Genomic DNA, 22,811 nt, shown 5'->3' with positions numbered 1-22,811 from the left:
CACAGGCCAGCCAGCGCCTGGCATCAGTTAGCAGCAGACACGGAAGGAGGGCCCACACGCCGTGCCCCCAGCAGCACCGCCTTTCAGAGCACAAAGGCCCGCCTGCTCCGCTGGTGCGCGTGGTGGAAGCGCTAACCTAACCCTGCCCCGGCAGCTCCATCCCCGCGGCACGGCGTGGCCTCTGCGTCCGTGGGCCTTCTCTCTTGCCAGCACAGCTGAGATGTCTTCTTCCTAACATCTTAAAGCCACTCTGACACAGCTGACTGAATAAATGGGACCAGCTGATAAAGCCCATGCATCAAGGGGCCGTTTCTATACTGAAAACAGTCACCTTTAAAAATACCAGAGGAAGCTGCTGTGAAATCCCCCTACTAATACAGGCTTATTAACAAGAATCCAGTCAAGTAAGACTACTTCCCCACGAAAAATCACTTCTGAGAAAGCTTTATTGAATTTCCTCCTGTTCTCAACAAAACAGAGAACAATTTGTCATTGATCTCGATGGGACAATATGGACCACTTAAAAACTATTATTAAAGCATTCTTTGGACAGTTTACTTTCATCTCGAAAAATATGGTGACATTACAGAGGTTGTTTCAGGATCATTTAATAAATACCTTAATAGGATACTTGGAAAGTGATTTTTTTTAGCAGTACTGTTTACAAATAGGATCAAATAACCCAGCTGCACCAGCTTCATGGCACCTGTCATTTTAGGTCCCCCAGCATTCACAGGAGGATGCTGGGTGCCACTGCCTTCCCCTGTGCCCGAGAACATTCATCTCGGCACAGTTACACGTGTTCTGGTTTTTGTATCCGGTTTCAACTTGGCTGTCAGGGCAATTAAAATGGAGGAAGTCTTCAGGCTCTAGAAGCAAAAGAGCAGGCCTCTGACCTGCCTCCGACCCTGGATTCCACACCTGCCCTAGAAGCATAGCAAATCACAGAGCACTGTAGATAAGAAAGGGTGGGTCCTGGAATCTCTGAAGCCCCTGAGGGCCTGGCCAATCCTCCAGGGTGTAAGAAGTCTTCTGACTCACCAGGTGAAACAGCATTGTAAAAATTAAACCAGAGACAGACTTCTGTGTGCAAACTGATGATATCACTTTGCAGCCTGTGATTACAAGCAGGAGGCCACAAAACTGCAATTTGAAGTCTTGCCTATGGGGTGGACACACTGCCTGGGACCCCTTCCCAACTGGGATTCCAGACTGCTGCCTAACAAGGGACTTTCCAGCATTGTTTAATCTGGATGTAGGTTGTTGGCCCAATTTGGTGATGTATATGCTATTACTTCCTTCTTGGGCTCCAAAATCACTACAGATGGTGACTGTAGCCATGAAATGAAAAGACACTTGCTCCTTGGAAGAAAAGCTGTGACCAACCTAGACAGTTTATTAAAAATCAGAGACATTACTTTGCTGACAAAGGTCCATACAGTAAAAGCCATGGTTTTTTCCAGTAGTCAAGTATGGATGTGAGAGTTGGACCATAAAGAAGGCTGAGTGCTGAAGAAATGCTTTTGAACTATGGTGTTGGGGAAGACTCTTCAGAGTCCCTTGGACTGCAAGGAGATCCAACCAGTCCATCCTAAAGGAAATCAGTCCTAAATATTCATTGGAAGGACTGAAGCTGAAGCTGAAGGTCCAATACTTTGGCCACCAGATGTGAAAAACTGACTCACTGGAAAAGACCCTGATGCTGGGAAAGATTGAGGGCAGGAGGAGAAGGGGACAACAGAGGATGAGATGGTTGGGTGGCATCACTGACTCAATGGACCTGAGTCTGAGCAAGCTCCAGGAGATGGTGAAGGACAGGGAAGCCTGGCGTGCTGCAGTCCATGGGGTCACAAAGACTCGGACAGGACTGATCGACTGAACAACATTGTTCCCATTTCTTTTCTTTTAATGACTGTACATCAAGATTAAGGCAAATAATCTAAAAAAACATGAAACTGTTTTTTTGTGTGTAACAAATGGTTTCTTTTGTTAATGAGTTCTTCAAACCTGAAACTTAAGTACTGGCTTAAAAATTCTCTGCTTTAAGAAATTTTTGGTTCAGAGAGACATGTACCAGTGATTTGTTCATTTGTGGGAACAAACAGTGACAACTGGGGCAGCCACAGAGTGGCCAGAAAAACCAGCAACAGGTTGTGGGCGAGGCTTTTTACCACGGCCCAGATGGAGCTGGGGAAGATCGTTATTTAATTGGAATGTGACTGTATGTGTTCGCTAAAACATCAAGTTTCTTTGCTCTTCACTGAGATTAAATCAATTCAGTGTGCTTATAATGATCACTTCACGATGATCAGAAGATCTGATTGGCTGTTGGTGACATCATAGGAAGGCTGGTATATATTCCTTGTATAGAGTTGGTATGTCTTTGAAACACAGTAAAAACATGAAAACCTTAATATTCTATTTGATAATGTAGTTTTGATTTGAAGACCATCTTGAGCTGAGAATCTTCAACAGGAGACAGTGATAGGGAATACCAAAGGGACTTTTTCTTTTTGTCTGGGAATTTATGATCGTGTACACAGAATTTAATATAATAACATGGAAGTATGAGTAGAAAATGGTACTTTGGGTTATCAATAGTAATAGAAAATACATCAGTCTTTAGACATTTTAGTCCAATGACTAATATTTAGAAATAGGAAAATGATTCAAATTATTTTAAAATGTAGCTAAAGTAACCCAAAAGGTAGTACCAATCTCTTTTCAGAAACTTGGAATACTTTCACTGACAGTGAATTAGCACTCTTGGTTCTGAACAGTATTTATTTTCAATCATTACATTTGGGTTGTATTAAATATGAATTAACTTTATCCTTTCAAGGATATTAACAGCTATTTCTTAGGTTAAATTTTAGGGGGAAAAAGAATGGAACCCTAAAACTCTGTCTTACCTAGTTTATACAATCCATTATGCTCCCAGTGAGTAATAAGGCATCCTTACTGAGCAACTGGGTAATAGCTATGAAGCTTCAGAACGACTCAGAGGGCAACTTATTCTATACCATGAAAAACTGTTGAAAAGATTTTTCCCATGACATCAGGTTAAACTAAAGCACCCTGGTAGAGTAATGACAAACTGTACTATATTCCGAAGTCTATAATGAAAACAGGTCCAGTACTGTGGTGTTTTTCTGTTTCATTTTGAGAAATTATAACATAGCAAACTACTAGTTTCTTTTTTTAACTCAATACACATTATTCCACTTAACATAATTTTTAAATCTTCCTAAAATATTATGTTAAAACTTATGTTCAACCAAAGCTTAATGCCCAGCAAAAGTTAGACTGAGATCTGAATTGAGTTAATTTACAACTACGATCAAGAAAGATATAGTTACTAAGACAAGGAAATGTTTGGTTCCCTTTCAGAAGCAGTGGTGCTGGAGATGAACTGTTATCATTATCCTCATCACCGTATCTACAGATCTATTTTGACAACTATAGTACCTAACACATTCTTTGAGTGTTCCTGGTGTTCTGGATTTAGATAAATAATGACTGATTGACAGATGAATGGCTAAAAGAGATGTGATACATATACAAAATGGAATACTCAGCCATGAAAAAAGAATGAAAAAAGGCCACCTGCAGGAACATGTATGGACAGAAAGACTGTTATACTTAGTGAAGTAAGTTAGAGAGAGGAAAACAAACATCAAATGATAAATCTAAAAAAAAAATGCACTTATTTACAAAACAGAGACTCACAGACTGAGAAAACAAATTTATGGTTTCCCAAGGGAAAAGGTGGGGTGGGGATAAACTAGAAAGTTGGGATAAACAGATATACACACTACTATATATAAAATAGATAACCAACAAGGACCTACTGTATAGCACAGGGAACTATACAGAAGATTCTTAAATAACCAATAAGAGAAAAGAATTTGAAATTTTTTATATATATGTATATGGGGGGAGAGAGGGAGTACACAATAAATATACATACATATATATACGTATAACTGAACCTCTGGCTGTACACCTGAAATTAACATGATACTGTAAATCAACCATACTTCAATTTTAAAAAATCAGGAAAACAAATATAAATGACAACAACGGACTGACAACAACTCAAGCCACCCAAATCAGTCTACAGCAGAGATGATTTGAAAGTTTCCCAGAAAAAAATGTAAGATGTGCAACGTGATGAATAAAGTTGACCAAAACACTGCACTATATCCACAAAACATCCAGGCTCTCTCTAACACCACCTACATGACCCTGGGAAGGTCACTTCCCCTCTCTGGTCTCAGCTTTCTTCCAATAAGATGCAGATAATAATAGAACCCAGCTCTCAAGATTGTCAACTGGATTAAAGACAGACTAGTGTTCACTCAGTCATGTCCAACTCTTTGCGAGCCCATGGACTGCAGATGGTGACTGCAGCCATGAAATTAAAAGATGCTTACTCCTTGGAAGGAAAGTTATGACCAACCTACACAGCATATTAAAAAGCAGAGACATTATTTTGTCAACAAAGGTTCATCTTGTCAATGCTATGGTTTTTCCAGTAGTCATGTATGGATGTGAGAGTTGGACTATAAAGAAAGCTGAGCACTGAAGAATTGATGCTTTTGAACTGTGGTGTTGGAGAGGACTCTTGAGAGTCCGTTGGACTGCAAGGAGATCCAACCAGTCCATATTAAAGGAGGTTAGTCCTGGGTATTCATTGGAAGGACTGATGTTGAAGCTGAAGGTCCAATACTTTGGCCACCTGATGTGAAGAGCTGACTCATTGGAAAATACCCTGATGCTGGGAAAGACTGAAGGCAGGAGGAGAAGGGGATGACAGAGGATGAGACAGTTGGATGGCATCACCGACTCAACTGAGATGAGTTTGAATAGACTCCGGGAGTTGGTGATGGACAGGGAGGCCTGGTGTGCTGTGGTCCATGGGATTGTGAAGAGTCAGACACGACTGAGCGACTGAACTGAACTGGACTGTAGCCCACCAGGTTCCTCCGTCCATGGGATTTTCCAGGCAAGAATACTGGAGTGGGTTGCCACTTCCTTCTCCAAGTGTTATGCGTGACACATAGAAGCCCACAATAAATGTTAACTGTTGTAATGGTTATTTTTCAGAACATGTGCACATTAACACACATACAGAAAACAGAATTAGTGACTGTGTAAGCTACCATCTTTATTACCATAACTTTCTTGTTCTTTTTTACCTATGGCACTGGATACCAAATGCAGATAACTGTCTCCTTGGAAACTTTTATTTCAGTCACTGGGTTTCAAGACACTGAAGGTATGTCATGATATTACTATTACTGAATTTCATTAAAATCAGTCAACTCCTTCCAAAGTAATCAGAAAACAAATAGAGCATGTCAACTGGCTTATTTCAGAAGACACGATCCCTTTGTTTTTCTTCATAGTCAAATAAAACAATCTCTGTAGCCATGAATGGTATCGGTGCTTATTTAGTGCAAATACTTTCAAAGAAATGGTGATTTTTTTTCTTACAAGTAGTTGAAGCAGTGAAAAGAGATGAGGCTCGCTCTTTTTTTTCTACACAAAGTCACAGAAAACCTAGGGAAATGGTACCACTTCATGAAGGCAGTGAACAGAGCCAACTTGCATCAGTGCAAAGACCATCTGATCACTGTCACGTAAGCATCAAGCCTTGCTTGTTGGGCTCCACAGAAATTCCAGAGACTCACTCCTCAGAGCCTCCACCCAGTCTTCCAAGTTGCAATGGCCACAGAATTTTGTTTTTCTAATACAGGATTCTCTTACATGAAACCTTTATTTTGCAAACCACAAGCATGACACTGTGACAGAGAAATGAGGGAGTTAAGTCAACAGTGAGGCTGCTCCTTCCACCTCCAGAATCAAGACCCAAATTCAGAACCACAGGTTTTTAAGCCCTGCAGGGACGGGGCTTCAAAGGTACTTCATAAACAGCAAATAATCATGTTAGTAACAAAGAAGAAAAAGAAGCTACTTTAAAGTTACTTTTCAAAATTCAGTCACCTAAAAATGTCATGAAAGAGAAGCAAAGGAAAGACACTGTCAAGTACAGTAGCAGAGAATTTTGAAGTCTATTTGATTTATATTCATTTCTCCTGGGAAATGATTTCTAGGTTTGCAAATTCTGTTTGTATTTGATCTTATCTGATGTTTCATGGGCTGGCGGTGGGACTCAGCGTCACACCGGCCTTTACTGCAAAGCAGAATGAACCTCGTGGATGGTCCCCCAGGCACTCCACGGGCTCCCGTCAGTCCCAAGCAGTGAAGGCTGGGCAGCCAGGACCTTCCCTCTGTCCGCATCCAGACGGGATTCTGTGCACGACACCCTGAGCAAGGTCACATCACTGACCTGGGCCCTGGCACTGACCTCACCACCCTCTTCCCGCATCCCATCGTCAGGCATCACTGCCGCTGCTGGTGAGAAATGTGTACTCCAAGTGTACAGCCCCACGTGTACTCAGCCCCAGTGTACAGCCCCACATGTACTCAGCCCAAGTGTACAGCCCCACGTGTACTCAGCCCTATGTGTACTCAGCCCCAGTGTACAGCCCCACATGTACTCAGCCCAAGTGTACAGCCCCACGTGTACTCAGCCCCACTTGTACAGCCCCACGTGTACTCAGCCCCACGTGTACTCAGCCCCAGTGTACAGCCCCATGTGTACTCAACCCCACATGTACAGCCCCACGTGTACTCAGTCCAAGTGTAGAGCCCCACATGTACTCAGCCCCATGTGTACTCAGCCCAAGTGTACAGCCCCAGGTGTACTCAGCCCAAGTGTACAGTCCCACGTGTACTCAACCCCACGTGTACAGTCCCATGTGTACTCAGCCCAAGTGTACAGCCCCACATGTGAAGTGAAAAGTCTCTCAGTTGTGTCCAACTCTTTGCAACCCCTTGGACTACACAGTCCATGGAGTTCTCCAGGCCAGAATACCAGAGTGGGTTGCCATTTCCTTCTCCAGGGGATCCTTGCAACCCAGGGATCGAACCAGGGTCTTCTGCATTGCAGGCGGATTCTTTACCAGCTGAGCTACCAGGGAAGCCCCACATGTATTCAGCCCCAGGGTGCTCACAGTCCCATCAGAAATAATTTACTCCCAATTGCCTGGGGCATGAGCCCAAAATCTTAAGTTTTACAGACCCAGGATTACAAAAGGGAACTCTGCTTTTAAAAGAGGAACTTGGGGAAAAAAATCTAAGCTAAAAAGGAGAAGACGACCATGAAAAGGAAAAGAGGAGGAAAAGACTGTAATTCACCACGAGAGAAAACGCGAGGACACAAACACGAAGAGCACACACACGTGATGGGTGGACGGAAAGGTCTCCAAGGTGGAGCTGCGGGGGCTGTGAGCAACGTCAGAAACCGATGCCCACTTCCCTGGAGGCTCAGCAGTAAAGAATCAGCCTGCTGACGCAGGAGACGGGTTCAGTCCCCAGCACAGGAGATCACACACGCCGCAGAGCAGCTAAGCCTGGGAGCCACGGCCCTTGGGCCTGTGCGCCAGAAGGCAGGGGTGCCCACTGCTGAGCCCAGGCACCTGGAGCCGGTGCTCCGAGACCACAAAAGCCACCACAATGGGACGTCCGCGCACCGCATCTGGAGAGCAGCCCTGCAAGCAAGCAAAGCGCCCACATGGCAACGGAGACCCAGCACAAATGTAAATAAATAAAATTAAAAAAATAAACAGACGCCAGCTTTCCAAGCACCCTGTGACTTCCTAGGTCATCTCAAGCCTTATCCCACGAGAGGCCAAAGCAGAAGCCGAAGGACCCATCCCACCTAACGAATGCTCATGTGAACTCCAACACTGCCTGGTGATCCTACTTGAAGATGCTACAAAACAGGCCACCTCCTTCTCTGTCAACCAGTCAAGTCTTTTTTTTTATGGAAGTTTTATGTTTTATTTTTTCATTATTATTGTTATTTTGGTCAGGCTGCAGGACATGTGGGATTTCAGTTCCCTGACCAGGGATCAAACCGGTGCCCCCTGCAGCAGAAGCACAGAGTCTTAACCACTGGGCCAGCAGGCAGTCCCAGTCACATCTCTGAATAACCAAAACACAGAATAAAAAGGAAGCACTCCCTACCTTGAACACATCGAGCTGTTGATTAATTGTCTCCGTTTCCATGCCGACGGGACCCTGAGACTCCTCAAGCTCCTCAGCCTTCTGGAGCAGAGTAGAGAACTCCTGGAGTTTGCTGTAGAATTCCTCCAGGCGCACAACGGTCCCTTCGACCTGCTCTTTCCTGGCTTCTGCGCGGTCCCAGAGCTTGTTGCACTGTTTGCTTAAAGCCTCCAGGTCCCGCTTGATGCCGACGAGGTCGGGAGAGGCTTCCTCTGTGGCCAGCATCATCTTGCATGTCTTATTGGCGTTGGCGTTGTTTGCGATGAGTGCTTCCAGCTTCTCCAGGAAGGCTCTGATGGCCTCCTTCTGCTTCTGCAGTGTCTCCGCGTCTCTCCCCACTGGGGCCATGCCGTCCAGCTCATCATCAAACTCCGCGAACTGAGAAAACATCTCTCGGATGGTGTTCTGGAAATGGCCAATGCCCTGAAGCTTGGTTTCTAAGAAAGAGCACTTGTCATCCACCTGCTGGCTGAGGGCGCCGTGCTCCTGCGCTAAGGTCTCCGCTTGGAGCAGCACCTCGGAGGTGCCCTTGGAGTCGGAGGCCTCCGCCACGAGGTCCCGGGCCAGCCCCTGGGCCAGCTCCACCTGTGACTTCAAGGCCTGGAGGGCTTTCTGCTGGGTCTGCAACACGGTCAGGGACTTGTTGCTGTGAGCCTGGGGCCCCAGGGAGTCGTGCACCGCGAGCTGGTCCTTTGCACCCTGAAGCTGCCGCTGAGCTTCTCTGGAAACTTCCTGGAACTCTTTAAACTTCTGGGCCATGTTCTCGAGGGAGAATTTCTTCCTGTGCACTTGCTCAGTGACCGTGTCCACTTTCTGGAGCAGGCGTTCCCTCTCGTCTGCCACCACCTCTTGGTCTGCCTCACAGACGCCGAGCAGGCTGCCGGCGGCACCGCTCAGCTGCTCCACCAGCCCGAAATGCTGGTCCATCTCCTTCTGCAGCGCCTTCAGCTGGGCGAGGGCGTTCTCCGTCTCAGCGGGATCCAAGCTGCACTTGATTTCCTCCAGGCTGCCTTGACATCTGTCTATCCACGGCCTGAGCGTGTCCACGTGCTCTTTATACTTGAGGGCTTTCTCCAGCGTGTCCTTCACCCTGTCTTCTCTGTCCTTCACCTGCTTCTGCAATCCATCCCAGTTGGTTTTAAGAGTGTTCAGTTGTAACTGCAAGCCTACTTTCTCAGACCCTTGGGTTTTCAGTAACAGGTTTTCACCTTCCGCAATGGTTTTCTCATAAAGGTGAGACTGGGCGGTCAGCGTTTTCCTGAAGTCTTTCTGATCTTTCACTAATGACTCCAAGACCTCGACTTTGGCGGATATCGGCGGAGACTTGTTTTGTTCTTCCTTCTTGGTATCCAGCCAAGCCTGGAAATCTCTAGACATTTGCTGAAACTGGTGAGAGCTGGCACAGGCTGACTGAAGGTGCTCGACATGGGTCTCTAAAAAATGAAATCACAGACAGGTTTATTTTACATCAAAATGTTGAATGAACCTGTGAAAAGCCAAGGGAAAAACCACCAAATCAAAACACAGAATAATCTAAATGCAAAGGCTACTAGCACTGACATTATGCAGAAAGAGAGGGTGGGAGGGCAAGAGAAGGGCTCTACAAGAAGGAGAGAGAGCTTCATGGCCGGATGCCACAGCCACCTCTACCCCAGAGCAGAGACGTGATTACTGTTCAAAGCTCCAGGTGATGCTGATAAACAATTCACCCCTTATCAGTTGTGACCTTTCCACCTCTGTGATTTTTCCCCACTTTGGCTGCAGAGCATGCAGGATCTCAGTTCCTGGACCAGGGACTGAACCTGTGTCCTTTTTACCCACCACTTAGGCAAAATAAGGCAGCCTGCAGGGACCACAGGGTCCTGGGTTTCAATCAGCCTGTTATGAGCTGCAGGACCCGGGGCGAATGACTGAAGCCCAAGGTCTCATTTACCCGAGTCTGAGCCAGCAATGCTGATAGAAGCTGTCTCAGGAGTAAGGTGACCATGCATGCACTGAGCTGAACGCCAGTGATGGAGCAGGGCTCCTGACGATGGTCATCACCACTGTGATCGTCACAGCCCACATCTGCTACCCATACCACGTCAGACTCAAGCAGCAAGCCTAGAATGGTCACTCTGATCAGTAAACAAATCCAATCCATTATTAACAAACATAAACCTGGTGCCGAGTGTTCCTCTGCAGACACACACAGCTCCACGAGCTCTCCTCTGCCCGGCCCTTCTCCGCCCAGGAACACCGTGGCCTCAAACCCCCCGGCCCAGAGCCACAGGCCCAAGGACAACCGCCACGGCGGGCGACAGAGGAACGGGGCAGGGTGGCTCTCTCCCACGTGTCTCTCGGGAGAAGCTCCCGTGACTGAGCCAGATGAACTAACTGCGGGCGAGAAAATGACACCAAGCCTTTTTGATAACTGTTCATCTCCTTTCCCGATGAAACAAAACTGTGACATAGCACAAACGTCTACACTTTTAAAAAATCAATTTTTCTATTTTTTTTACTATTTTCTTTAAAATGAAGTACAGGTGACTTATGAAGTTGTGTTAACTTCCGCTGTAGAGCACAGTGATTCAGTCTTACATATATACACATGCTTTTTCATATTCCTCACCATTACAGATTATCCCAGGACACTGAATACAGTTCCCTGTGCTATATAGCAGGACTCTGTTGTTTATCCATTCTGTTATATCCTATGCTAAACCATAATGGAAAAGAGTATTTAAAAAGAATGTGCATGTGTGTGTGTGTGTGTGTGTGTATAAAACTGAATCACAGGCTTCCTAGGTGGCTCAGTGGAATCCGCCTGCCAAGGCAGGAGACTTGGGAGACACAGGTTCGATCCTTGGGTCGGGAAGATCTCCTGGAGGAGGGCATGGCAACCCACTCCAGTCTTCTTGCCAAGAAAACCCCATGGACAGAGGACCCTGGCAGCTACCAGTCCATGGGATCACAAAGAGTCAGAGATGATTGAGCACACATTCATAACTGAATCACCCTGCTGCGCAACACCAAAATTAACACAGCACTGTAAATTAACTACACTCCAATAAAAACATTGTTTTAAATAGTATGCATCTGCTAACCTCACACCCCACTCCATCATTCCCCTATCCCTCTCCCCTTGGCGGTCTCAAGTCTATTCTGTCTGTGATTGTGAAAAGCAATCGGGGGCACCTGAGATTTGCCCGGGCCAGCTGTGCGGCGGCCGGCGCCCACCCTGTATCCATCCCCCTGGCTCTGCACAGACCCCACCCCCCACGCCGTGTGCCCACCGGCCAGGACCCACCCTCCGCGTGCCCGAGCCTGCCTCCTCACAGGCGCTTCTCACTGCGGGCAGGTTCTCTATAGGGGCCTGATTCCCCCGACAGCTTGGAAATGGCTCGTTCACGGATCCCGCTTTCTCGGACATACGTGCATTCACAGAAGACATACAAACCTGCTTTTTGCTCCAGATCCTTAAACGACTTTAAGACGCCGTCCAGCTGCCGACTGAGCTCGGCTTTCAGGTACTCTTCTCGGACCAGGGCTGCCAGGTCCTCGCACAGGGCCTGCGCCGCTCGGATCCGCGTCCCCTCCTGCTCCACCGCCCGCTGCAGCTTCTGGGCCGTTTCCAGCTGCTGGCTCATGGCATCGGGGTGTGCGCCGCCGGCCACGCTGCTGCTGAGCTGATCGTCCAGGCCGGCCAGCTTCTCGGACAGGCTTCTCAGCAGGCTCTGATACTGCGTGCTTTTCCCAACGGCCTGGTCGATCCGGTCACACCTGTCCCTCAGCTGGCCCGTGAGGCTGTCCCATTTCTGGGTCACGGCCGCCATCTGCTCCTTCACTATCCCGTGGGAGGACGGGTGCTCCCCGGGTCTGTGCAGGATGCCCCGGCCGGCCGCGGTCAGCTGCTCATACTGCGGCTTCCTGGTATCGAACTCCTGCAGGAGAATCTGAGAGAAGGAGACAGCGAGGGTAACTGAGCACACAGACGGCCGGAGAACGAGCCAGAAAACACGGCTCTACATTTCCACGCAGAAATGACAGTTAATTATCTAGCTTTTATTTTTGCTTTTGCTACTGCTTTCCTAGTTTCTATTTCAAAGGCAGTGCGTTTATAGTAAGCTAAACCCGAAGGGCAATGCTGCTTCACTGAGATAACACTTGGTCTAAAGTAACATTCCCTGAAGGGGGAGAAACAAATAAATATTTTTGCTAGTCTGGGGAGAAGAAGAGCAATTCATGCACAAGTTCTCACACACAAAGGGAAACACTGTGTTTAGACAAGTTCACGTCACCCTAGCACCAAATCTCATTTTCCTACTTGTACTTTTCTTTTTACAGCAATTTTTTGAATGCTCTATAGCATTTTACACCAAAAAAAAAAAGCACAGTGATAACAGTATTAGGCTATACCGACTCACGGTGCAATGATTTACAAAGATTTCTTTTTAAACCTAAGATTGATATGTAGGCTTTTTTGCAAAGATTTACCCAATAAATCACATCGTTTAAAGTGTGCGGGCTCACAGAGGCTTTCACTGTAAAATGAATGATCTCCAAATTGTCCTCCTTTTAATGTAACATTTTGTCTATCTCTGGGAGACCATGGACAATCACTTCTTCTCAAATGTTTCTTTACCTCTTTTGCTTACAGTCTATTCAGATGAAGAACGTACAAGCCTAGAACAGTATGTGACTCAACTGCCTGGACTGATTTGTATTTTCAGAGCATGGATCAGCCTCCCCGCACTAAAACCACCACCCGCACCGAGAGACGCTCCCTAAGACCCCAGCGGCACTCCTACGATCAAGTCTGACTCACATTTTATTAGTTTTTTCCCCATGTGGATTTATCTTCTCATAATCAGATGAGTCTAAGTAACCTTGTGGGTTTCAAGGTTCCCTCTCTGCCTCCCTTCTTTCTCCTCCTCCCCAACTCAGGGCTGTTCTGAATGACCTTTATAAGTTTCATTATCTACTACCACAATCAAAATGAATCAAACTCCAAAGGAGTCATTTCTAAACAACATACTAGCTTCTCATAAAAATGCTATTGCTTATGCAATCACATTAATACTTCAAAGAAGGTCCTCTTTAACAGGGGTCTGTACAAACCACAACATGACTGAGACAGTCAAGGGACCTGACCATCCAATGGGCTCAGTGGACCATCAGGGGCGCTCCGGAGCTTTGCTCCTCTGAGGTCCCATCAGCATCACACTAGCACCTCATGGGCGTCTGATACATCACAGAGGCCCGCCCGGGCAGGCAGAGCACACACTGTCCAACGCTAAGTTATTTCTCATGAAAACACCCACCTTGTTACGTCACGGAGACTCACCTGCACCTGCTGCCTCTGCGTGTTCAGCATATTCGGGTCAATTGACAAGGGCCCAAGGACACTGACCATCAGTTCTTTTTCCACAAGCCACTGTTTTAACTGAGCCTCCACAGTCTGGAACTGCGTTAGATTATTTGAGGATTCTTCCAGCTTTTGTTGTCTATCAACTGTCAATTGATTGAGTTCTTGCCACTTAGAATCTTAAAAAAAAAAAAGATAAAGGATGCAACAGAGGTTTGATTTTTGTACATTTAACACAACTATATCTTAATGAAGATTACATAACAGAACTCAAAAGGATCCCCAACGGCCGTCATTCCACCCTCATGACTCTCCTCATATAGTCTATTAAAAAGCCTGACCTAAGGGTTCATTGCATTTAACAATACAGACTTTATGGTCCTGAGGGTTGTATGTCAGCTGAAGTATAAGAAAAATGAATTTGAATCTGATTTTGGAAGATGTTGTAAATTATGGGATACGCCTAAGAAACCTCACTCCTAGAAGTCCTGCAGAGTTTATTTATTCACCTAGAACTGACCTATTAGAACAATGAACACATATCCTTTTCTTTAGTAGCAAACCGTCAATGACCAGTTCGAGGTAAGTGGCCCCCAAGTACGTGTACCCACGGCCAACTGTGCCCTTCTATGCAAATCAGCAGCCAGCTGCTCGGAAGTTACACCAAGAAGTCTCACCAACCCTTTAAATTCAATATTGGAAAAGAAAAAAAAGCTATAATGTTCCTATCTGAATGGGTAGATTTTTCCAGCTTTTAGATTTTTCTTGAAGGTTCTTCTCTCATACATCGTGAGATGCAATAGTTAGATTTTTTTCATGACACTCCTAAGTCCTTGATCACCAAACCTTAAACCCAGTCCTTCCATTCCCAACACCCGAATGCCACGTGGGTCCCGACCCTGTTTCGCCCAGACCAGTGGTTCTCAAACTGGAGCTACGTCAGAGACCCCTGGAGTCTGCTCACACCGGACTGGGCCCACCCGGGGGACTGAGGAGCAGGTCTGAGTGAGGCCTGAAGGTCCACGTCTAACAGCCCGGGGTGCTCAGCTCTTGCTGCCAGGAGCGCGTCACCTGCACCCCCAGCCCACCCAGTTTACCGGGCTCCACTGCCACCCGGGACCCTCAGCTTCAGCGAACCTGTTCCTAAATAATCTCCCTTAGACATCACTCGACACATCACTCCTGGGCCCAAACCTCTCAACACGTCACCCCCACCAGGCAGACGGCAAAATCTAACCACCTCTGCGTGACCTGCAGAGATGCCCAAAACTGGCCCTGTCTACTCATCCCAGAGTGTCTGTCCTCCTCTCGTCTGCGCCGCTGACCTCCATCCTCTTCCAAGCTGGGTGGGCGCACTCGGGCCCTTCTGCCCACATGCTCCATCCTGCCTCAGGACCCACTGGGTCTCACCCTCTGCTAGGATGCCTGCCTGCTACCCCCGCCCAGCAGACAGCGCGCTCCCTGAAGCCCGGAGATACTGACCATCCCTAAACACCAATCACTCCACAGTCACAGAAGCTGTGATGAGCTGTGACAGACTGCTTTTCAGCCAGCAGAATATACCACAGAGCTGCTTTTCCTATAACCCAACCCCTGAAACCTTCCCTGAACGACATCATTCTATACGGCCTGTTCTAGTCAGTCACAATCTGACAGCAAAACAATGCAAGTAAACATAAACAAAGAAGGAGAAATATCAAGATCTCATCAGGAAGCTTTTTGAAACATACATTCCTCACTCCCACCCGTTTTAAAATGCTTTGATAATATTCTCCCAAGTAATTCTGATACTCTAGGCGACAGTCACTGAAATAGGGCCCGATTAATTATTAAGCAACAAGAGTTTCTATCAAAATAAACCTTTCAACATTAAGATCTTTTAGGATGCCTCTTTTTTTTTTTTTATATTGCAGTTAAGCTGATTTACAATGTTATGTCCGTTTCAGGTGGACAACAGAGTAAATCAGCTACACGTGTAAGGACGAGTCTTATTAAACTGCAACGTACTTCAAAACATCTAAGTTCATCAGAGCACATCTAACTCTAAAGAAAGGCCAAGGTTTAGATAAATATAACGGAACAACTGACAGTGAAGTGATGTTTGTGACAAGGTAACACACTCACTTCGTGCCAGGGTTGGTCTGAGCTGCACACACACCGACCCACTGAATTCTCCAGACAGCACCATGACGTGCAGAGGATGACTCGCTGTCTTACGCGCATTTCAGTATCATCACAATAAGGAAAGGGGGTGATACAACAACAGGGACTGGGGAGGAAATGCTGCATCTCCGAGAAGAGAGCACGTAGGGACAGGCTGGGAATGTTCACGGCACCCTTCATCAAGAGCGAGCCCCGGCCCTGTGGGGAGTGGCCCCCACAGGCCCTTCAGGAAAGCGCCCAGCAGCACGAAGCAGAGGCTGGCAGGGTCCCCCCGGGAACTCCGTGACAGAAAAGGGCACCCACCTTTTCCAGACAAATAAACTAAAAAGACTCTCTACACTAAAATATAACCAAGCATAAAAAATTAGAAGCACCCAAAGTCTAGCTAAAAAAAAAAAAAGACCGCAAAGAAAACATGTGACTCAATGCACAGCACTGTATTAACTAGTATCTACCTTCTTTGTAAATATAAATTTTGTTACTGTGCTTAGTGAGAAAAACAAAAGATATGCCAAGGCCCAGCCCCAGACAACATGAAATGACATTTCCACTTCTGAAATTGCAAAAATAGATTCTGAAATGTGGAAGCAAATCTCAAAGTCAGGGAAACTATCGGATATTTTTTTCTGATAAAGATTATGATTTTTTTTTAAAATGCCTGGGCTTCTGTCCGAGGCCCCTGGTATAAGTGGCCACATACCTATATCTGTCAACATCTGCTTCCACCTGGGGGCCTCCGGAGCATCTGGGTTCTCCTCAAGCAACTCCGTCAGCTTGTCTTTCAACTCCTGTATTTTGTTCACATTTTGCTTCAGTTCTGCCTCAAACAACTAACGAGGAAATTTAAAAAAGTAAGTGCATTAGAGTGTGGCAACATCAAAAGACAAAGACACAATTATGAGAGAGCACTTTTTTCTTTAACATGACCAAAGTAGGGGAAAATATCCATGGTTAGAGGTTGAAGTCAGTGAAAACCGGATCCAGGAGTCAATTATATTTTCTTTTCCTCTTTGTAACTAGTCTTCAACTAGCTGATAAAAGAACCCCAAAGAGGAACGTGGTAGCTCACCCCGCCACCTGGGAAGAACTTCATATATTCTCAAATCCCTTCGGAAAGAGGAAGATGATACCACTAAGACTGTAATTAACCAAAAATCAGTCTCGAGAGAGGCTGTAAGATTTGAGAATCCACTAGTGAATGAGCAGCATTTTGGATGACACATTATAGAGCTCAAAGATAAGTTAGTCAACTGGAGACATTCTGCCAGCGCGGCCAGTGTACAGAACCATTTTTCTAACCCTGACAGCTGTACAAAGAAATACTGTCTATTAAAGAAAGGGAAAGCATGAGCTCCCCTATTTTATACTGGACAGAACAGACTCCTAATACACCTAGCCCTTAAGTACATCTTTTCCAACAAGGACTGGCTAAAACCCCAGACTTGAGCTGGAAAGTCAAAGTTGCTTGCACCCTACAGCTCACTCATCTTTATAACCTCTGTGGGTAAAAACAAGTGACTGTTAGGATTCATCTCTACAGAAAGGCACATGCAACAAAGCTGGCCCATGACATGCGGACAGTCGCAGAGCAGGAAGCCAGAACCGGCCCGTGAGCCCAAGGGCGCACTTTGGGCACTGATCACTCCCCCGCGCCTCCCGTGGACGGACCCGCAGACGATACCTTGTTCTGTTCGACCTGGCTTTTCACAGCCTCGGTGTCCGTAGGTGTGGGCGCCTGGTGCCACTTCGTGGCAGTGCTGCCCATGGTCTGCAGCCACTGCATCATGGCGCTGGACTCCTCCTGAGCCTTCTGCAGTCTGGAGAGCTTGGTGCTCAGCTCGCCTATCTTGTCCTTAAGCAAGAGGCCAAGATCTTCATAGCCATGGCTTATGTCAGTCATATCCTTTTTAATGGATGCTAAGCCTAGACGTAAGAAAAAAAATTAATACTGACACATTTTCAGGGTATTTAGAGCTCCGGAAATCAAAATTGGTTTTAAGTAATATTTCCTTCTATTGGGTTGGTCAAAAGTTTGTTAGGGTTCTTCAATAAGACGTTACTGAAAAGCCAGAACAAACTATTTTGGCCAACCTGACATGTGGTCAAGATTAAGTTTACTATGATAAAGTCATAGTGTTTAGAACTAAACGTCACTATCATCTTACAATGCTACTTCATGACCCATACACACAGCATAATACCAGTGAAATGAGATATTTTAAATGGAATAAACTACCCAAACCATGAAAGGTTACATACTAATTCCTCAGGTATCAAATTAAAAACTAGCTCAAACAATGTTATCCGAAGTGAGAAAATACCTCAAATTAACCCAAAAGAAGGAAACATAAACCAAATGCCAAACTGAATGACCAGACTTTACCCTCAAATGAACGAAATTGCATAGAATGTTACATAAATATGTTATTTATGGAGAACATGATTTTTTCATACCACTTTAATTAAAAATTTGAAATTTTGATAGAACTATTTTTATTCCTACAAAGATTTTCTCTTTCTCAAAAAAAACAAAAAAACAAAACCAAGTTATTAAATCAAGAAGAATTTAAAGTTACTATTTACCTTTATTTGCCAAAATGTCCTGAGTATCTGTGGCTGTTCCTTCACCATTTAATATTACTCCACCTGCAAAAATATTAAAACTGAAGTCACCATAGACTTCTGTCATATTACATGTGTATTAATAGCAGGCGGCATTAAAAAAAATAGGCGCTCAGTCGTGTCAGACTCTTTGCAACCCCATGGACTGTAGCCCGTCAGGCTCCTCCGTCCATGGAATTCTCCAGGCAAGAGCACTGGTTGCTATTCCCTTCTTCAGGGAACCTTCCCCACCCAGGGATCAAACTTTCCTGAGCTGCAGGCAGATTCTTTACCATCTGAGCCACCAGGGAAGCCTCGGTGGCATTAAAGCAAACCCCATAAACAGTAATTATTTTAAAACGTTATTATATTTTAAAATTTAAAATACTGATTCAATTTCAAAAATCAAACGAAGGTTTAAAAGATCAAGCTGTGTCCTCTCTTCTGTATAAAATTTACTCCTAAAGTCATAACACGATCAATTTAAACTCCAGAGTTTCAGAAACTTTAGATTACTGATACATTAATCATTAACTATTCATCTGTAAGACAATTCTGGGGTGATAATTGCTTTAAAGCTGAAGTTATTTTAGTGATACAGTCACTGAAGCACAGAAGCCGGTTACAGCGTGTATTGCTTGAAGCATGAATGCCTGACGGACAGAAGAACATCCACCTCAATGTAAGGAGCTGGAACTGTCTGCTGCAGTGAGTCTTTTCATGGGTTTACTGGAGGCAGAATAATGTAAAAAGACATGAAAGAAACCCCACTGAATCAATGCAGGGAGAGGAGGTACAGGAGCTGGGGCACTGGCCCTGGTGTCCGTCCCGCCTGAGCTCAGACCAGCCCGCTGATGACCCCGTGGGTCTGCACAGACGCATCCAGACCTCCCAGCCGCTGGGGAGAGGAAGACCTGGCTCATGAAACCCCAGTGGGAATTAAAGACAGTCACCCTACTGCCTAGAAACAAGAACTACTCCGTGAGTGGTAGTAATTATTTCTCTTTAATTCTATAAACATCTAGCATCGCTATCTTTCTCATAATCAAAATATTTTTAAAAAATCAAGTAAGACTTTCTCATGTGAGTACGCCTTGGCTCTCTCTCCAAAACACATTTCCCCAACTAAACACATGAGAACAAGTCTGAACAAGAACACTTAAATATCTGAATCTTTATCTAAGTGTTGTCCCCTTGAAAAAAAAAAAATCACACACCATGGTGTTTCAAATGAAGTGAAAATGCCCTGTAGAAACTCAAGATTAATTCCTATCATGCTTGGGAGTTGTTAAAGAGCAGGGAAAAAAATGTTTTTTGCTTATTACAAATACAAAGAGGACATGAAGAACTAATATAAAACACCACAGAATTCCTTCCCTTTAAAAAAAAAAAAATCAAAACCTTGACATTTCAGGAAATCTGATTAGGAGAGAAAGGAGCGATCGTCACACACATATACTGTGAGTATTGCCTGAAATGGGATTAATAGAGCAGAATAAACGGTGGGGGGAGAGGGGCCCAGCTGAACGCCAGCCTCACAAAGGGGACAGTCGATGGTGGAAAGAGCAGATAAACCAGAGGATCCTCAGAAACCCTCAGAATAAAGATGCGAGATCTGCCTCAAGTCTCCTCTTGGATTATTTCAAACCTGATAGTGACAACAATATAAATATGCCTTAAACTTAAAACCCTATCTACAACTTAAATTTTAGAACCCTTATTTATGTAAGACTCTCCCTTTCTGTTGAGAAGCATGATAAGACTGTGATTCAGACATGCTGGCTAACATAAGACAGGACTGTTTTCTTTGGGAATAAAGGAATAAAGCAGATGGGAATAAATTAAGAGAAGTCCACTTGACAAAAAGAGAAAAAAAAGCAAACCCGTTTCCTCCCCTTACTTTCTTCTTTCCCAGGAGACCAGGCACATTTCTTTATCAAATATTTCAAACAGAATTTCTACATTTTCATCAATGAAGGTAAAAACGAACAAACTGGAATCTAATCTTTCCCCTTTCCCAACATAATGCTTCTTATTCTTACAGATGGATTTGGCTACATTTTAAATTGCAGGGAAACCTAAGAGATCTGAAATCTGAACAGTGCAGACACTTTTCCTGGCAGCATTTAGCATATTTAGACATGTCATATTTCTTGTCACTTTCCCTTTGCATTTCTGAAGTTATCTTATGCATTAATTAAAATAAATAACATACACACGTGAAATAAACACAGGTGGACCCAACTCTTAGGGGTCTTCCCACAAATGCAAACAATGCGCATACCTGATTTAACAGCTGCTATGGCCTTCGCGGGGGTTGTCACAGCACTTATCAAGTTACATAGTGAGTTCCCACTGCTGCTGACTTTCTGAATCTCTGGTGTTTTTAAGCTCCACTTCTCTTGTAATTTCTTGAGATATAAAAATACATTATTTTTCAGTCTTAGTAATCTTTTCCAAGTTACACATTATAATCCAGGGTCTTAAACACATCTTAAAACAGTGACGATTGTGGCTTCTGACTTATGGGAGAGTGGATGGACGAGAAGGACAGCATCTCTATTCGTTTCAACAGCCCAGGTGACTGTTAACACTGTCGGTAGTGAGGAGTGGGGTCGGGTCCATCCTGAATTCTGCTCCCAGCCACAGTGGAAGCTGGGCTACCCCCAGCTGCCATGAGTTCCAAAGTAACTGTCAACTGTAAGTCTGCAAACTGTGCGAGGCCACAGACAAGCTACAAGAAGAAATGTACTAGAAACTGTTCTTAAAAATGTAAATTCAGAATTCCATTTAATAGTGAATTTTAATTATCAAAATTTCAATGAATTTTTTAATATCTAAAACTCATCCTATTATTTTCTTCCAGCATTGGGATTAATAAACAGAACATACACTTTTTAACTTTAAATAGTATATAACAAAGGAGATTCAAGCAACCCAACAACATTTTAAAAATAAAAATTAGACTACATGATGAGCTTCAAACATACAATAAACAGTTGGAATAAATATAAGGACAAAAGAAAAACAATAAACGTGCATATGTTAAATAATAAGATTCAAAGGAAAAACACCTCTTTTTATATAAAGCATATAAATGATGAATAATTGAAATACTCATGTATATCTACTCAAATTATACATCCCTAAAGCTATCACAAAAAGAATAAAAATAATGAAATCATAGAAAGGCACTAGATAAATATCATTTAAAAGCAGACAAAAATAATGTAAAAACTTCAGTGAATTTTAAAAAATATACAACTCCACAATTTGGAGTAGAAATCTTGCCATAACTGGTCCTAAGTTTTAGACCTGAGTCAGATGACAAAATATTCAAATAACTTCTATCTTCAGATACTGGTTGGAGTGATTATATCCAAACTAGAGCGAAATGCAAAACTGAAGAGAAGCACCTCTTATTAACACTATGAGAAACAGTATAAAAAACAAGTGAAACGAAGTGGAGACGTGGGGGGAAGAAACCTGGGCCACTCGGCAACTCACTAAGGCGTCTCCATAAAAAAGCAAGCTGACTGCAAGTCTGTGTCCTCTAAAGGTTCGGTGAAACCCATGTCATGATTCCCAAATTTCACCAAAATGCACTGCATATTCATGAAGATCTAACATGAACAGGAAGCCTCTATTCCTATGAAAAGGAAACCTGTCATTCCTAACACCGGCAAATGAGAACTTAGCATCAAATACAGACACTGATTCACCTTAGTTTCTTCCAAAGATTTCTGCAAATCTTCTGCACCAAAAGAAGGCTGCACAACGGGAACTTTTTCTGTGGTTTCTTTTATCCATGATTTTAATGATTTAACCAGGACTTGAAAGGCACCCATCTGTTCTTGACAAGAAGATACTGCTTCTTTCCTAGATCACAAACATCATTGATGAACTTCAGCCACAAAGGGAGATACTCCAAAGGACTCATAACTAATAAACAAAGTATTACTCTTATATCAGATTTACCATTAAGGAAAAAGATCTTCGCCCATGCACATGCCAACCCTGATATAGGAGGGAAGATTTCCTAGGTGCAAGGGAAATCAGTGAAGTCCTTGTCTATGTTTTCAGTGGAGTCCGCAGATCAAGACAGAATGGTTATGATGTCTGTCACCCATATGGAACAGCTCTTTACAGCGCTACACAAACTCTAAAGGCCAGAGAAACATCTTTAACATGATTTAGAGTCAGCGTGCTTTCATCTGTCGGCTTTATACTGTGCGAGACGCCAGCAGGCTGAGAACCAGAGGGAAACCTGTCACCGACGGGAGGGGGAGACAGCGCCACCCAGTGGTGCCTGTGCTGCATTACAGGCCAGGCCAGCTCAGCTCAGCTCAATCCAGCCCAGCCCAGCCCAGCCCAGTCCAGTCCAGTCCAACTCAGCTCAGCCCAGTCCAGCTCGGCCCAGTCATATCTGACTCTGCGACCCATGGGCTGCAGCACGCCAGGCTTCCCTGTCCATCACCTATTCCCGGAGCTTGCTCAAACTCATGTCCATCGAGTCGATGCCATCCAGCCATCTCATCCTCTGCTGTCAATTTAGTGAAGTAAA

The 22,811-nt window shown here is 44.6% G+C and overlaps 1 protein-coding gene across 18 annotated transcripts in view; it reads right to left on the bottom strand.

Annotated features, from left to right (window-relative positions):
• DST (dystonin) overlaps positions 1 to 22,811 on the bottom strand; it is a 511,627-nt gene that overhangs the window by 94,102 nt on the left and 394,714 nt on the right. For all 18 annotated transcript variants that reach the window (XM_043450645.1, XM_043450644.1, XM_043450646.1 and 15 more), the window contains 8 exons: positions 21,970 to 22,126; positions 20,532 to 20,658; positions 18,230 to 18,292; positions 17,328 to 17,569; positions 16,347 to 16,476; positions 13,463 to 13,662; positions 11,576 to 12,071; positions 8,098 to 9,569 (listed from right to left, as the gene is read on the bottom strand). In XM_043450645.1, the coding sequence (XP_043306580.1) occupies positions 8,098 to 9,569; positions 11,576 to 12,071; positions 13,463 to 13,662; positions 16,347 to 16,476; positions 17,328 to 17,569; positions 18,230 to 18,292; positions 20,532 to 20,658; positions 21,970 to 22,126 (2,887 nt within the window). The remainder of the gene's footprint in view (positions 1 to 8,097; positions 9,570 to 11,575; positions 12,072 to 13,462; positions 13,663 to 16,346; positions 16,477 to 17,327; positions 17,570 to 18,229; positions 18,293 to 20,531; positions 20,659 to 21,969; positions 22,127 to 22,811) is intronic.

Source organism: Cervus canadensis, chromosome 28 (genome assembly GCF_019320065.1).
Source record: "Cervus canadensis isolate Bull #8, Minnesota chromosome 28, ASM1932006v1, whole genome shotgun sequence".
Classification (NCBI taxonomy): domain Eukaryota; kingdom Metazoa; phylum Chordata; class Mammalia; order Artiodactyla; family Cervidae; genus Cervus; species Cervus canadensis.
The sequence above is the reverse complement of the archived record's forward strand: the minus strand, read 5'-3'. Positions and strand labels throughout refer to the sequence as shown.